The 17,144-nt window shown below is 48.7% G+C and overlaps 1 protein-coding gene across 4 annotated transcripts in view; it reads right to left on the bottom strand.

Moving 5' to 3' along the window:
* Window positions 1-17,144, bottom strand: part of TNRC6C (trinucleotide repeat containing adaptor 6C) — a 110,867-nt gene that overhangs the window by 64,242 nt on the left and 29,481 nt on the right. For 3 of the 4 annotated variants that reach the window (XM_037157681.2, XM_053659219.1, XM_053659220.1), the window contains exons 2-3: window positions 9,522-9,621; window positions 8,752-8,773 (exon numbers count right to left, since the gene is read on the bottom strand). In XM_037157681.2, coding sequence (XP_037013576.2) covers window positions 8,752-8,773; window positions 9,522-9,584 — 85 coding nt within the window. In that variant the 5' untranslated portion in view covers window positions 9,585-9,621. The remainder of the gene's footprint in view (window positions 1-8,751; window positions 8,774-9,521; window positions 9,622-17,144) is intronic. The other variant, XM_053659221.1, reaches the window with a different exon arrangement.

Genomic DNA, 17,144 nt, shown 5'->3' with positions numbered 1-17,144 from the left:
GATAAGATCAAATTCAAGGAGTTCATCATCACCAAGCCCTTATTATATGAAATGTTAAAGGGACTTATCTAAGAAAAAGAAGTTAAAGAAACATGAACAGTGAAAGGACAACAAACTCACAGTTATTAACAACCACACCTAAAACGAAAGCAAACTAAAAGGACAGCTAGATCAGGAGTGGAAACATAGAAATGAAGATCTCAAGGAGGGTTAGCAACAGGGGAGTGGGAGGAGGAGAAGGGGGGAGAAGGTACAGAAAATAAGTAGCATAGACAGTAGATAGAAAATAGATGGGGGGGCAAGAATAGCATGGGAAATATAGAATCTAAAGGACTTGAGACACATGGTCATAAACTAAAGGGGGGTGATGGTGGGGATGGGGGGTAGGGTGGAGGGGAATAAAGGGGGAATAGAACAACTGTAACAGCATAATCAATAAAAAAAGTAAATAGTTAAAAAAAAAAAAAGAAATAACCTGAAAAAAAAAATCACGCATTAATTCTAGCCATTTTGGAATATATGCTGAAAGATTCGAAGTCTCTTAAAATTTTACATTCAAATTTAATGAAACATCTGTGCTTGACTGTCCGCACACCTGACTGTGCCAAAGTGACCGGCCATTCCCAGTTACACCCCCTCCTGCAGCCGGCACCACAGCAAGTACTGCAGCGCAGCCCCCCGAGACCAGGGACGCAGGCAGGGCCGGCCCTGCGCAGCTTGGGGCCATCTGCCGCGTCTACTGCCTGTCCCAGGGGGTTCGGAGAGCAGCGGCCTCCTGTTTGTTCTGTTGACAGCTTCTGGCTGATCTGTCACCATGGCAACTTCTGGAGCCCAACTCAAAATGAGCACAAACTCGTTAACTACTAACTACATTACCTTAGTGTCTGTTGCTAATGGGAAATGCTATTTAGAGATATTTTCTAGTTTAATATATTAATTACCTTCCTAAAAGGTATTAACTTAAATGCTACTTTAAATATATCAGACTGAGTAACATAAATGTTAAAGTAAAATTATTTTAATGACTATTCACAATTAAAACCATTTCCTTAGAAGTTTACTTTGTTTTGGTCCTCGGATTCTTGTTCCCTAAAAAAAAGTTCTGTTTATCATACAAGCAAATATTTCTAACTTTTTCTGAACAACAGCCAGCTGCTTTCAAAGATTAAAATAGAAAAGTCTGATAACCATGCATGTTAAAGTTATGTGATCAATACAGCATTAACACTTATCAGCCTTTCCAGAATCTGTTCCACCTGTAATATCAGCTAGACACCCCCCAAATGAGACAGCACACTGCACACCCCCTGAATGAGACAGCACTCTGGACACCCCCTGAATGAGACAGCACTCTGGACAGACAGGAAGGGCGAAGCCCAGGGAGTGTCTGGCTTCGTTCCCTCACCAGCCAGCCCTCCTTTCTCTCCGTGCCTAGTCATCCTGAGCTGAACCAGCTCTTGGAAACTGGCCAATCCCAATCTCGAAAGCCATGGGCTCACGTGGAATTATGCCTCCCGGTGTCTGTCCCCTCAAGGGACGTGCACTGCCTCCTGCAGTAGGACTGCGTGGTCTCTTCACTGAATTAACAGATTGTGGGACAGCAATGACCCTAGGATGTTGTTTCCTGCAGTGCAGACTCCAATGACCTGCCAGCAGGCGGGGCCTGAGTTTAACCACACAGACGGTCAGTGAAGGCTGGGGAATGGAGAGGAAAACTGGACTTATGCAGATTGGTTTTGAAAAAATGCTTCTTCCTGCTTGGAGGAAAAGGAGGAACACGCCTCCTTGATCATGTCCTGCCCAGGCTGTCCCCACCCACCCCGACTCCGTGACACACTCTACCCCTGGCTGACCACTCACCTGAGAAACGCCACCCTCCGCCAGCCGCCTTCGCCAATGCGGTCCCCTCTGTCAGGGCGCCTCGTCTGAGGAGGCCCCTGCAGCCCAGCCCAGGCCAGGTCCTCCACTCTGTGCTCTCGAGAAATGCTGTTCCTTCCACGGGAGCCGCCTCAGTCAGCAACGACACTCTCGGCGCCATACTAGGTTTTATTCCTTCCCAGACATCTCCACGTTCCATGCGAGCGGAAGATCATGTGTTTTCCTACATCTTCTCCCCACAGCGAACAGAGCACAGTGCAGGGCAAACAGCAGGTGTTTGGTAAAAGCACCTGCTGAATGAAACCATAAGCCCAGGGAGTTTCTAAGCTCAGCCTAGTCTATCCATCAACTTGACCCCTTCCTGTCCACCTGACCCATCAGCTTGGGCACCTGCGCCTGAACTACGCGGTCTGTGGTCTAACTGCACCCCCGGCCTCCAGCCCTCTCCCCGCCTGTCTGGGTCCCGTCCAATCCGGCACACTCGGCGGCCTTCCTCAGACGGACCGCTCCTTAGGGCAGCCCCCGCCCTCCCCCTCCAGCGCCCCCTCTGGTCCCTGCCCTCCCGGTTTCTACCCCTTCTTTGGTAGAGCAGGCTGTGGAGAGCCCTCAGCTCTAAGGGCCTGATGGATCGTTTCAGGACAACCGGAGGAAGACACCCCTCCTGTCCTTGTTTCACAGCCAACGTCAGGGACAACAGGAGGAGGGACTGCTTCAGCACGCACTCCTCTCCTTCACAACGCCCACCACTCTCCTACACATTTACCAGCGGAAAAATGAAGTATGTCCGCACACAGACTTGCACCTGAGCATTCACAGAAACCGTATTCATGCGAGCTAAAACCACGCAAACATCCACCCGCAGGTGACCGGACTAACGAGTAGCGATATACCCAAACAGGGTAGCACCCAGCAATTACAGGAATTTGTCACTGACTCACGCAGTCACGACAGTGTCAGCTGTGCGAGAGAAGCCAAGGGAGCGTGCTCTGTGACCCCCTCTGTGTACCGAACCGTCTGGGGGTGAGACCTCTGCAGTGACGGGAAGGAGACCGGCGGCAGGGACAGGCGTGCGGCACCTTTCGAGTGTGACAGGTGTCGGCATGACCGTGCAAGCCAACGTACTAAACTGTTCTAAGTAAGTGCAGTGCACTGTATGCCAGTTGTAACAACAGCTGTTAGAAAAAACAAACAAAGGCAGGCAATCCGATCAACTGTTTCTCAGAAAGCAGACTGTCGGCTGCCTCTAGAGCTACGAACTCAAACATTCTCTAAACCTGGAAACTGCCTTTACGTTAACGTTTTAGTGACGAGCTAGACCAACGAGAGGCGTGGCCTCTCACTCTATCCGGGACTTGACAGGAGTGACCCCCCACAGATGCTGCCCCCCCACAGGCGAGGTTGACGGGCTGGCTGGTAGAGAGCAACAGTGTGCTTCCCTATTACAACTGGGTTTACTTCCTTTCTTCTAAGATTTAACCACAAATTTGTATTTATGTACTGGGTTAGTTTCTTCTTCCAATAAATTTTTATCATTTTAAATTGCCTATAATTAGCAGGAAAATGCCACATCTTAATACACTTTCTTTTGTCCTCATGGGAAAAAAATTAATGCACTTATTATATCTTCCTTCCACTAGGGACTCAGCAGGAAGATTAAATACAGTCATGCATCACCTAAGGACGGAGGTGAGCTCAGAGAAACGCATCATACATTCCACCGCTGCACAAAGGCTTAGAGGCCGTGCTGAACGCAGCCCAAGGTCACCGTATTTTTCAGACTATAAAACGCACTTTCCCCCCAAATATGGGAGGAAGGGGTGGGGATGCACCTTATAGTCTGTATGTAGCTTACGGGGCTGGCAGTGGTGGGGGGGGTGTGTGGATCGGGGTCACAGGTTATTAAATATTTTACATTTTTTGCTTCAAAAAAATTTTTTCCCTATTTTCCTCCTCTAAAATCTAGGTGTGTCTTCCGGTCCGGTGCGTCACATACACGGTGCGTCGACGACCGAACCGCTCGCCTATGGTCCTAAAATATGGTAAATCAAGCACACAAGGAAACAATGCAATCGGGAGATGCAAACAGGAGATGCCTGGGGCTCACGGAAAGAAGGAAGAAACAAAGTGGAGTCACTGCAGTCGGGCTCACGAAACTACTTAAATCACAATGGGCTGAAATGGGAGCGATTAATTCTATCTCAGTTCCACTGGCTTAGAAACCCATGCGTCTGAACCTCTCAGTCGTGCGTCGGCGCCTGGAGAACAGAAACCCTGGGGACACCCCCCCGGAGCACTGAGGGGGGGTGTGCAGGTGTCCAGACAGCTGGGCACCTGGGAGACCCGTCGGGGCCGCTGTTCTGCCAGCGGAGAAGGTAGCACCGACTCTCCCGAGAACATGCTTTGTGCCAATAAAAACTCTCCGGGACTGCCATGGGCTCCAGACCCTGGCCCTTGAATGAAACTTGTCATTTAATTCTAGTGCAGCCTCCTGATTCACTTGTGCTTAGTGGCCAGGCTGCTGCCAGCACGTCGGGGCCACTATTCTACAGCAAACTTCTTGTTTCAAGTAGAAAGCACACATTCTAAAACGACGACGAAAAGTGCAATGGTGTGCCGTCGGTACCGGGCACCACACACTGTGCGAGCTGCGCTTCGGCACGCCCGGCAGAGCAGTGGGTGTGTTCACAGCAGCGCCGCCTCGGGCAGGCAGCAACGTGTGCACCACGACCCTCGGACGGCTGTGGCACCAGGCAACAGAACGTCTCAGCTCCACTGTAACCTTACGGGGCCACCGTCACATACATGGTGCGTCAACGACCGAACCGCTCTTACACAGTGCGCGGCTGCGCCCCACACAGAGCGACACGGCTAAAGGCAGGTCGAACACTGAAGGTCCCAGTAAGATGCCATCCCGCAGAGGTCTCGTGTAAAATTTGACTCCTAGGAATTTCTTCCAGCCTTATTTGAAAAGATCATAAGTTACTTCTTAAAATGATAGCAGAAAAAATATATAATTGACAACCAGAAGATAAGGGTTCTAGTTCTAGTTTGGACAAACTAGCTGTCAAAACTTATACAAATCACTTAACCTCTGTGAATCTCATTTCCTATCCAACACAGGAACTGGATAATCTCTAAGGATCCTTCAAGCTCTAAGATTTTATTAATTTTATAGACAGGCAAATAAAATGCCATGTTCTATAAAACACTGTGCTGAGCATGCTGACTAGAGTTGCCTTTAAGAGTAACTCATCCACTCGAAATAGTAATTTGCTTTATATGAACATGAATACATGTAAATTGAAGGAATCTGGCCAGTTTTCATACACACTGTACGATCTGCTACCTTGTAAATACTATTTGCTGTTTATTGTGTTGAGACCCTGAGATACCAATGAATCGCAACCCCCTGCCTCAGCCCCGCGGAAATGCCACTTAACTGGAGAGGCGCAGGGACGCAGGTTTCTGCCCGTCTCCGACTAGGGCAGCCTGCTTTACAAGTCCATGTCGCCACGACTCATTCACGTGCAGAAAAGGCTTCATGAAAGGTAAGTTCAGAACGGGCCTCAACAGGAGTCCGGCACAGTGCCCGGGATGCGGGAGCCCCGAACCCTGTCGTTCACCGTCAGAATGTGGTTTCAGCTCATTTACACAAACGAAAGCACGCAGAGTCTTCTTAGGATTAACAATTACAAGGAAGGCCTGGCAAAGCTGAACACTTGAATGAAAAATCTGTAGTTCTTTCCAGCAAGATTAGGCAACTGGTTAAAATGTATGAATTTATGAAAGTACATGGCTGGCCTAAAATCATAAAACATTAATTATATGGAGTGAGCCACATCAGGTCATTAACACTTTCACTTTCACACATAAAATAATTTACTTTCAGCTTTTTATATGAAAATTTTTCTATTTTATGAACTTCAGAAAATACAGCTGAAAATCACCAAATTCAGCTCACTTCATATTTATGAATAGTATTATAGTTAGTCCTTAACAACAAATAGAAAAATTAGGGTCATAAAGCCGTCACATCACAGGTAGAGCTACTGCCTGTGACTGAACTCAGGGTGGCGTCTCGCATGAACACCGACGACCGGACGCGACAGACCTGAGGGACGCCCCTGCAGAGCCACAGCGCTCAAGGTGACACCATCATGCAGTGGGACACATCCGAGGCCCCTACCCCGGTGTGAGAGCGCCAGGGTCTCCCGAAGGCGTCACAGGTAAGCATGCGTGTGTGCAGCTGGCCCTGCCTTCAGTCACCAGGCGAAGACACGGTGTGGGGGACTCGCAGGGACTACCTTGTGTGTGAACCGGCTCTCAGCGGCTCAGTGTGGTCCTGGAGGGCAGGTGGCAGGGCGTCAGCCGTGGGAAGCAGCTCTGCGTGTGCGCGTTCACAGAGACGCATTCACGGACAGGCAACAGCAGGCGCTGGGAAGCATCTCAGGAGAAGGGCTCTGAGTGGCCCAACTACACTTTAGACAGTGCTCGTTATTTTCATCACGACCGTGTTCCCTGTGTTTTCATCACAGGGGAATGAATATAAGGAAAGTTGACGGAGCAACAACCACCCAAAGCATCTGCGGCTGGGGAGACAGGCCCGCGGCGGACGCCAGGGCGGGGTGCTGCGGGTAGATGCTGGCAGTGCAGCGCCTCAACCACACTTGCTCAACCGGCCTGCATCTCGTAACAAGAAGAAAAACGACCTCACCAAAGAAATCCCACTCTGGGATTTGAAAAACAATCAGGGCCGAAACTGTAAGATTCCAGGATGGGAACGGGAAGCACACTGCATTAGAGTAAACTCACCACAAAAGAAATTTCTAGTGGGATTTGTTCTGCACTCGTCTTTTAAAAGGAGATTCACTGTTCAAGTTTAATGGTTACTGCAGAAACTAAAAACTTTTTAAGTATAATTAACACTGTGAAGACTGGCTGAAGGCACCGGCCAGCCTAATGACTGCGCTGGGCGCCAGGCAGCTCCGCCTCCGCCCGCGCAGCCCAGAGGAGCAGAGCCCACCCAAGGGCGGTGCCCGTGATGTGTGGGAGCCCTGGCCCCGCCGTCCGGCTCGTGTCCCCCAGGCCCGCACGTGGGGTCCAAGGCACTCAGCCAGAGATTCGGGCCACCGGACAGCAGGCAGTGCGCTTTCATGCGAACTGCGGCGATGGAGAGGTTGAGAAAGCTGTACACGAATGAGTTGGGTGGCCGCACTGTTAATTATTTATAATTCGAAAAGCACTGTTTTTGTTCAGAAGGACATTACAATGGTCACTACGATCTGTTCTGAGGCTATAGTTAGTAGGGTCGCCGACAAATTGCACCCCAAGGAGCAGTGGTTCGGGAAGACAAAAGGGGAAGGTGAGGGCCCGGTGGGTTCCGGGGTCGGCGGTGAGGACGGAAGTCAGAGCAGAAAACAACAGTGGGGACGGCGACGGGACCGTGAGCAACCGTCGCTATTTGAAGTGAAAATAACTTCAATGACAATGACAATGGAATATAGCTGGTACCAAATCAGGTTGTAAAAACTTCTCAAATGTTAAAAAAAAATAGAAGGAAACGGATGATTCAGAGCAATAACTCTGTACTTTTAAATGACTATTAAAAGAAACCATTGTTTCCTATTCAAGATCATAAATTCAAATGCAACCCCACACCACAGCCCCCGGACCCGCGTGAGAGGCGTTATACAAACTCGCACCGCTTCCGAGAGCACAGGACAGGCGTGTCCTTCCTGACGACTCGCGTTCTGTGCGCTTGTCTCTCGGTGCAGCCCAGGCGGACGGGTCGGGGCCCTCACGGGGCCAGGAGCCGGACCCCCGAGACCCTTCCTCACACTAACTGCCCAGCCAAGAGCAAGCCACTGAACTCATGCTCTCAGCCTCGGTGTCTGCAATGCAAACTAACATCTGCTGTGCCCACTTATGAAGTTCAAGTGAGAGAAGAAACATAAACCTCACTTTGAACACTGTAAAATGCCACACGAGAGTCAAGCATGGGCAGGGGTTTGGCCCGAGACCACACCTCAGGGAGCTCTCCACAGCACATGTGCCTGCGTGTGCAACTGGGTGCAAATGATGGTCCAGTGGCGATAAAAGCTCCAAAATAACACAGCAGGTTGCGGCCACCCTCTACTGAGCACCACCACATGCAAGGCGCTCTGCCTGTCCCCGCGAGATCTCGTTTGCGCTCGTTTGTGTTTGCGGCAGCCGCAAGACGGGGAGCTGCTCCTCCATTGCCTTTCCCTTTTGAAACAGGGAGGCTTAAAGAAATGGAGCAAGTGCCCCTCTCCTCACGTCAAGTGCAAAATGAAGAGGCGCTTCCAGGTGGCTCGGCGCTGAGATGAGATCTCAGGGACGCCTGAGCGACAGAGATCGTCCCTCCCGAGTGTTCCCAGTGACACCCATTAAGACAAAAACAAGCAAATTCTGGACTTGGAGAATAAAGGAAATCTTACACGTGAATGCGCAAAGAGAGAATGCAGAAAGAACATAGCTCTTCTTGTTATTTATAGCTGGCATAGACAAACTAGAAGCTTTAAAAGGACTCAGGATCCTTTGGTTGTTCCTAATCAAACTGAAGAGATGTACCAGTTCGATCCTTGTGGGGCAGAAATCAATCTGGGAAGAGTGTAAAGCACTGTCCAGAAGCTGACTCGGTTCTGTGGGTGTTCAGATCGTCAAACAAATGCCACCAAGACGCGACGTCAAACCAGTGACAAAGGAGGAATCTCATGGTGAGTAACAAAAAGGAGATTGGGAGGCAGAGTTAGAGTCTTTGTTTCTAACCACCAATAAAAGAAACAGTCATCTTTATCATAAGAAGTTTGGTACTGCCATAAAATGTGCCCCCCACAAATAAAATAAACTTACCTTTGGTTTTTTGATCAGCAGCCTGAAAAAAAAATTAGAAACTCTTTAGGAATAATGTGTAGAGCGTACACAACTATGAAAGTTTATAAGTAGACTTTAATAGAAAATTTTAAAAACAAGTTCTTGCCCAGTTCACTTTTTAAAATTTATTGTAATTCTGGGAATAATGTCTAATTGTCTACATGCTATTAACTATATGCCTATATTGATCTGAAGACAAATATATCTGGGCGCTCACATGAGCTCTGTATTTTAATAAAGTCTAAAAGGTATACAGTTTAAACTACAAGATATATTAAACCAGGTGAGAGCAAAAACAAGTGGCATAACTTGGTATATTAAATGCCAGAAAACTCAAGCATGACTATAAGGCTAAGGACTTATGATGTTTAATATTTACTAATTGGATTTGTAGAAGAACATCTGCCAAAGTTACAATTATTTGTTGCTTTCTAATCAACTCAGCTGAACGGCCCTCTTCTCATTTCTGGGCAGTTTACCGAAGTGGACAGTGAGCCCTCCGCCACCAAAGCCAAAAGCAAACTTCTTTAAAACACAGCTCTAGTATTTCTAGGTCCTTAAAGAAAAAGACATTTTGCTGCTGTCACCCTGTATTTGTTTCACCAGCACAATATCTGTTTTTTGCTAATTACAGATTTAGCATATTGATCTTTTAAAGTGATGAAATGAGATTCTGTGACGGAACGGCCATGATAACGCAGGCGAGACACACACGTACACAGACGAGGAAGGAGTAGCTCGAGCCGAACCTTTTTCTGAGCTCCTTCCTTCTTTTTCTTCTCTTCCTGCTTTTTCTTTTTCTTTTCTTCCATCAAACGTTCCTCTTTTTGTGTTTCTTGTTCTTTCTCCCTAATAAATACAAAGAAAAGTGATATTAGTACAAGTCCATCTTAAATAAAAAAACAAACAAGAGGGTCTTCAGGGAGCAGTGTTGCCCGTGTGGCACAGGACCCTTTGAGAAGAGGCGTTCGGCGTGGACGTGTCCCCGCTGGACCAGGCCTGTGGCACGACACCAAGGCGCCCGCCTCTGGAGGGGCTTGCTGGGCATCTGTTCAGCCCCCTCCCGAACAGCAGCCCCTCCTCAGGCCATGAGGGCACAAAAGGTGTAAGACACGGTCCCTACAGTCCAGCCTCAGGTCCGGGTATTGTCACCCTTCAGTGTTGTCTCCGGGACCACAGTCCTCAGAATCGTGGGGGCGCTTACTGACCATACAGATCCCTGGGTCCCGGCCCAGCCCAACCGAGTCCGACTCTTTGGAGGTGCGACCCTTTCAACACACACTGTGTGCTCCAAGGCCTCTTGCTGCTTGTCCCACCCTGACATTTGTCCCTCATGGTCCTCCCCATGACATGGCTCTCCCAACTAGACACCGCATGCTCCATGTCTGCCGCAGGAACACCCCCGGCTCCCTCTGCACAGCCGCCAGCACAGCCATGTGGGTGCAGTTTGCTACCAGGGCCCCCACTTCCTGTGAGCCTGTGCCACTGGCTACCGGCTGTGCTCCAGGGAACACTCTGCCACCCAGTGGGCTGCAGCTACACCTTCTCCTTGGGGTGACCCCGGCCTTGAGGACGGCACTCTCCCAGGGAGTCCTCCTCGGGTCCTCTCCCTCGGCCCCTCGGCCCCAGTGCCGTGGTTTTCTACAGTTGCTCTTTCACCCAAGGCTCAGTATTCTTTATGATACACCTTCTCTGCTTGTCCCACTGCATGGCCGCCGGCTCTCAGCTGGAGCCGGACAGACACGTGGGGGGTTCACGGATGAAGTAGCAGGTGCACACGCACGGAAGCCCCGCAGGCATCGCTACCCGCCCATCAACGCTTGGTTCGAATCTGCTCATTTTGCAGTTTGTTTTTCACTTGTAAACATGTTTTATGTACAACGACATGCACGAGATATTTCAACCTAGGGTCAGTCTGTACATATTTAAACACTATCTGAAAAAAAGTAATTTAAATCAACACGGGGGTGTGCTCAGAGAACATTCTTCCTGTGAAATCGCGGTCCTCCAGCTTGCTGCTGCTCATCAGAATCCCCTGGGAAGCTTCGACAGCTTCCGGCGCCACGGCTGCCGACCTCTTCAGGAGCCCTCTGGGGTGGGACTCGGGCATCAGCCCTTTTTAAGGCCTCCAGTGCTCAGCCAAGGTTGAGAAAAACTACGTTTAAAGAAGGGCCATACATTCATTTATCGAGTTTGGAAAACATGATTCACAGGTGACACTTTCTGGGAACGTTTTCACTAAGAAATCTGCACTCACAACATTCTTTCAAGGGCCAGGCAAGCCCTGTGAGCGCGGAGGTGGCGCCATCGCCATCGAGCCCCAGCCACGCCGCTGGGGAAAAGCGAGCAAGTAAGACCCAGGCAGAGGCGGCTGTCCGCCCGAATGCTGCACCGTCTTCATCCGCAGGGCGCGAAAGCCTTGAATTATCTCCAGATAGTAAACTTAATAAAGTAGGCAAGTACAGCTTGTTGTTAACAGATATTCAATAGATGGAATAAAAGATTTTTGCTTAATTCTATTACCCTGAAAATTAAATTAATCCAAGCCAGCTACCCCCGCAGCAGTACTGTTAAGGTTTTACTGTAACAGCAAAATGAAACATCCAAATAAAGAGCTCCGGCCTGAGTTCACACTCGTGTGGCAGAGCACGGTGCCAAGTGTGCCGTCAGCAGCTCTGTCCCGTCCCCCAGCCAGCGGTCATCTGCTCTCCTTCCAACTCTCAGTGCCCAGTTTCTGCCACTTTTCATGAATAACTAAGACCACCAACGTCAAATCACCTTTTTACTCAGTAAAGTAATATACGCTCCTAGAAAACACACACAATCTAAAGCTATGTAACAGCCCCAGCTGGTGTGGCTCAGTGAACTGAGCACCAGCCTGTGAACCAAAGGGTCGCCGGTTCGATTCCCAGTCAGGGCACATGCCTGAGTTGTGGGCCACGTCCCCAGTAGGGGGCGCACAAGAGGCAACCACACATTGATGTTTTTCTCTCTCTCTACCTCCCTCTTTTCCCCTCTAAAAATAACTAAAATCTTTTAAAAAAAAAAAAAAAAAAAAAAGCCTTGTAATGACGAGACAGGCTCCCTGTTCCGGGACGGAGAGGCAGACGTGGCCACCCGGCTCTTTCAGAACAGCCCTCTGCATGACCCTCCACGGAGGCACCCTTGCAAAGGGGGGCGTCTCGCTCCCTCTCTCCCGCATCCTTTCTCAATCACTCACTCCCGTATGGGACACATCCCTCTGCGTCTCCAAACAAGGCCGGAACTGCCATCTCCTGACTTACGGAGTCGAGTCATTAGCAACTTCACATCTAGAATGATGGACGCGGATCTGGTTCTTGCAGCACCCTACCTCACCCCGGCACGGCTTTCCGCTACATTGTTAAATGCCATTATTTATTTATATGTAAAGGCTACATTTATACATAAACATTTACTTATAACATTTACATCACAACATTTGTGTTATATATAAGTGTTATAAAGAACATATTAAATGGCCCTGGCTGGTGTAGCTCAGTGGATTGAGTGCGGGCCTGCGAACCACATGATCACGGTTCGATTCCCAGTCAGGGCACATGCCTGGGTTGCAGGCCAGTTCCCAGCAGGGGATGCACGAGAGGCAACCACATTGGTATTTCTCTCTCTGTCCTTCCCTTCCCATCTAAAGATAAATAAGTAAAATCTTAAAAAAAAAGATTATATAAATGTTCACTGCAGAGCCAGGTGGCATGCTGTGATTACATTCAATTCCTCATGTGGCTCTTTTTTTTCTATACTTCCTAAGGTTTTTCTTTTCCTCTTGTACTCTGCTTCCAGTTTTCTAGTAGACCCTCTCCTTAGTTTATATTTTAAGAAATTTTACTTGTGGCAAAACACACGTGACATTTACAGTCTTAACCCTCTGTGGTGTCCAGGTCAGGAGCGTGGCGCTCACCCCGCCGCACAGTCTCCCAGACTCCTTTCACCCTGCAGAACCGAGACTGTCCCCGTTCAACGGCCACCTGCCCGAACCACACGCCTGCTCCCGCCCCGGCCAAGCACCATCTGTTTTGTTCTTATTCATCTGACCACTCTCTCACTGTGGGTTTGAGCTGCACGTCCCTGATACTGTTGAACATCTCTTCACATGCTTGTTGGACATTTGTGTGTCTTTTTGGAGCCTACACTTACTCTTGTATTATATTTTAATTATTCTTCATATAAACTTCTTCATATCACTGCACCGCCCGACTGACCTGGACTGTCAGTGGGAAGGAGGAGACTACAGATCAGGCAGAAACAACCACATGTGCAAACTCCTCAGCAAAACCCCACCGCCGACCACTGGTGTTGACTTGAACTTGGCAGGTCAGTCATCTCGCCACTTCCCTTGTCCTCCTTGAGTTATGCTCTCAATTTGCTGGAAAACCTCTTCACGTATCTTCTCAAGGAAGATACTTGTGGGCAGGTGACGTCTGGACTTTTTTAGACCATGCAGTCTAAAAACTGTTCTGGGTTACCTTTCTGTTTCGCTGACAACTTGGCTGAATATAGACTTCTAGGTTGGAAATCATCTTCAAAGGCACCGCGCCATGGTACCTACTCGAGAGAAGCCTGACATCATCGGGCCTTTTTAGGTGATTTTTTCCCTAAGCCTCTCTTCAACCCTGGAATTCTGAAGTGTCATGACGAGCGTGCGGGTGCACAAGCGGCTTTCTGCTCCATTATTTGTGCCTAGCATTTGGCTGATGCTTTCAATATAGACACTTCTTTCCATTTTGTTTTCTTAAAAACATCTTCTGTTTTCTAAAAGACAACATACTGAAGCTCTTGGATTGATAATCTACAACTCATCTTTTGTTTTCTGCTCTTTTTATTATCGTAGTTCTCCACTTTCTGGGTGGCTTGGCTCAACCGGTTTTCCAACCCTCTGATGGAATTTCTGACTCCACGATGTTTAAAATTGTCGACAACGTTCATTCTATGGTTGCTCTTTTTACATAACACAATTCTTGTTCTGTGGATGCAAAAGCATCTATCTCTGGTCTAGCTGACAATATCCGAGTTTTTCTAAATGGCCTGTATCATCTTTGTCTCCTTTCTGGTGCTTCTTCCCTTTGGACTCCCTTCAATGTGAGGCTTTTCTCAGTTGTCTGGTCATCTCCGGTTGTCCACTCAAGCTTAAAAGTGAGGCACTGAAAACCCACTTAACTTTGTAGGTGTGGGCTGGACTTGCTTCACAGTGGGCTTTGCTCAGGGGGGGTCGGGGGAGCTGGTCACTTTGGCAGCAGGCAGCCTCAAATGCCAACCCGCGTGGCTTCTGCCCTGATCACTGGGGTGCTTTCTCTAGAGCATCAGCTACTAGACCTCGGCAGGCGAGCTGCGGCACTGCTGGGATTCCGGACACCTCTGTCCTGCATCCTGAGACCAGAATACCTGTCCTGACTCTGTCTCCGCTGCACCTGTCCTTCATCTTCATGAAACCCAGGCCCTGACTTCCCTTTCTGTCTAAGGTCTAAGCTACCTTCATCGGTTCCTTTCCTAGAAAGCCTAACCCCGAGACCAACTGGCACGCGCACTAATCCAATCACTCAGCAACTGTACAACTAACAGATGCTACTTACTGCGGCAGGAACCAGCAACAAAAAGAAGGGTTGATTCTTAGAAAATATTTCCTGAACAATGGCATTTTGAGTGCTCTTCTTTAAGTGCTGATTTCAGGAGTGAACAAAGCAGAGTTCACGTGCTTTCAAAGACATTCTTATGAATGGTGAGTCCAATCTCCATGATTCAAAAATGGAGATGTACACGAAGTGCAGTAAGCGCGAGGGCGAAGTCCACCCAGGGGACGGACCCCCGCCTGTGCTGTCCTTCTGTTACAATGAGGGGGCTGCAGGTCCCGGCTACAGCAAACTCTGAGTGTTGTTCCTGTCCTCTGGGCTGGAAGCACCTTGGTGGCAGGACTGTCTTCTGCTTCTGTGGCCCTAAGAAAAGTTTGTCATCGTCTAGGACATTTCTGGTATCCGTTTCTGGTCCATAATCTCAGCTCGAATTTATAGTGGAGAAAATCTGTCAGTATACTTTTTTCCTAGGGAAGCTTTGTTTTTCTGAAATGATCAAGTAACATTTAGTCAATTTCTATCTACCTCTCAGGGCTGGTGAGAAGACTTCAAATTTAGATCTGGAAAGCTTCTTGACCCAGCAGAAGATGAAAAAATTCTATGTATCCACCATCGAGAGTCAACTAGTATTTTTTTCTGTGTGGAAAGTTGTGAGGCGGGCTTGTAAGTCAAGGTGCACAGGGAGTAAGGAAAAGCAATGATTAGGTTGGAGAATTTCATTGTTAAACTTTATTAACTTCAACTTTCTTTTAAAATTACATTGAAATACACAAGCTTTTATATGTGTGCCTGCACGTTTTTATTGTTTCTCCTTTTCTCGCCCCCCCACCCCTGTGAAGGCCCACTCTGCCCCACCTCCCTTGCACATGCCCCTTCCCCGCACTCCCTGCTCAGTGTGCAAACACGCAGAGCAGCACAACTTTGCACTTACTATGGTCATGCTTTGTAAACTTGGACTGAGTCACATAATATTAACTATAATATAAACTTTTTTGCATCTTGCAGTTCTCACTGGGGGGCAGGCCAGAATCTGGGCCCTCACCCCTCCTGCAATGATAGATTTAATTGATCATTTCTAACGGCTCCGTATACACCATGGAGTGAACGTCGAGGACTCCTCTGTTCGTACACACGCACCTCATTTCCAGTTTCTTGCCGCTGGGAGCAGTCGCCCTGCTAAGAAAGCAGCACTGCTTTGACTGGCATGTGTCTGGAGCGGTGCAGACTCGGGACACCTGCCACGGGGCTCCGCTTCTGCACCCAGAGCGAATCAAAGGACCCAAGTGGACCGCACCATGGTACCTACTCGAGAGAAGCCTGACATCATGCCCTGTATGGCAAGGCGCCCTGCAATGGGTCCCTACTATAGTGACTTTTATTAGAAAGAAAATATTTTTCATAATCTGGATTCTTAATGTGTAAATTTCTTCTATTCTTAAACAGTTTAGCAGTCACCAGATGAGGAGACTGGGTGGAGAAAGGAACGATGCCTGTCCTGGAGGCCTCAGGAAGGGAGAGCTGGGAAGGAGGCGGCGCCCTCTCTGGGCACCCGCTCCCAGGGAGACGGCGAGTGAGAAGATGAAATTAAGTAGGAAGACTGGGAATGTGGCCAGCCCACAGCTGAACTATTCTGGGTGGAGAAATCGTCCAAATGTCCAGTTATTTTGTCAGTTGATTACTCCCTATATGTACGAAAGAACAGGATTCAATAAAAGACGGTCTCCCCAAGGTGTTCTCCAGCCTGTTACCCTCTTCCACTGGCTTCTTGCCGCAGAACAAACGACGTTCCTCGTTTTGGCTGGCTCTTCTCTGCACAGCACAGTGGATCACCTCCTGTTACTGGGGCCGCTCGGCCTCCTCACTCCCCACTCGCTAACTGTGTCCAGTCTCCCCAGAGGACCAGAGCCGTCTCTGTCACAAGAACTCCAGGGACTTTTAGGGCAGTGGCTCCAGGGATGACAACGCTGCCCTCCCAGAGCTGGGCCGGGGGCACTGAGCTCAGAGGAGCTGCGCTGGGGGAGCCTCTTGCTGGGGCCAGCGACAAAGCCGTGGAAGCTGAGAAATGGAGACTCGCGTCTCTGGGACAAATGTTTTTTAAGCCCAGGGACATGTCGTTTCTGGGGCCTGGTGCCTCCACTGGAATCTGCACGCTGAACTGAGTGGCACATGGCGTGAACAGATCCGTGTCGCTGACTGCACCCCTCACTGCCAAGCGCAGGGGGGCTGCTGAGCCTGGCTTGTCAGCCCCTCCCGAAAGCCCCTCTTCCCTCCGTGCATGCCACACAGGATCACTCCCTGTCGCCTGTAACCAGAGCCCTGATAAGTACAGTTTCTTGGCAATCTGTTTATTTGATTTAGGCTCACTCGGCAAGTGCTGGCTGTATTTAGCGCTATTTAATTATGATGTCTCAAAACGAACCAGGCTCAGTAGACAGTTTTAACCATTATAAAAATTGCTTTGGTGTTACTGTATTAACCTGTGAATTTTAAGTATAGGAATTATCAGTACCATTTTGTAAAAACCTTTTCTTTCGTTCATTTCTGAGTTTAAAGCCACCTCAAATTAAGTCAGAAGATGACACTATACTTTTTAATGTTACACCATTTTCATAGTCAATTTATATGACACTTGAATATGCGTTCTTTACTTTTTATTTAATCTTTATTGTATTTTTTCTATTACCACCTACTCACCTAGAATATATGTACTTTAAAGATGCTTAACATGCGAGAAGCAAGTCTCCGGGCCGCCTGTCAGCCACAGGAGTC

The sequence above is a fragment of the Artibeus jamaicensis genome, unplaced genomic scaffold (genome assembly GCF_021234435.1).
Source record: "Artibeus jamaicensis isolate MK-2021 breed Jamaican fruit bat unplaced genomic scaffold, CSHL_Jam_final contig_2259, whole genome shotgun sequence".
Lineage (NCBI taxonomy): Eukaryota > Metazoa > Chordata > Mammalia > Chiroptera > Phyllostomidae > Artibeus > Artibeus jamaicensis.
This window is presented reverse-complemented; position numbering and strand designations above follow the sequence as displayed.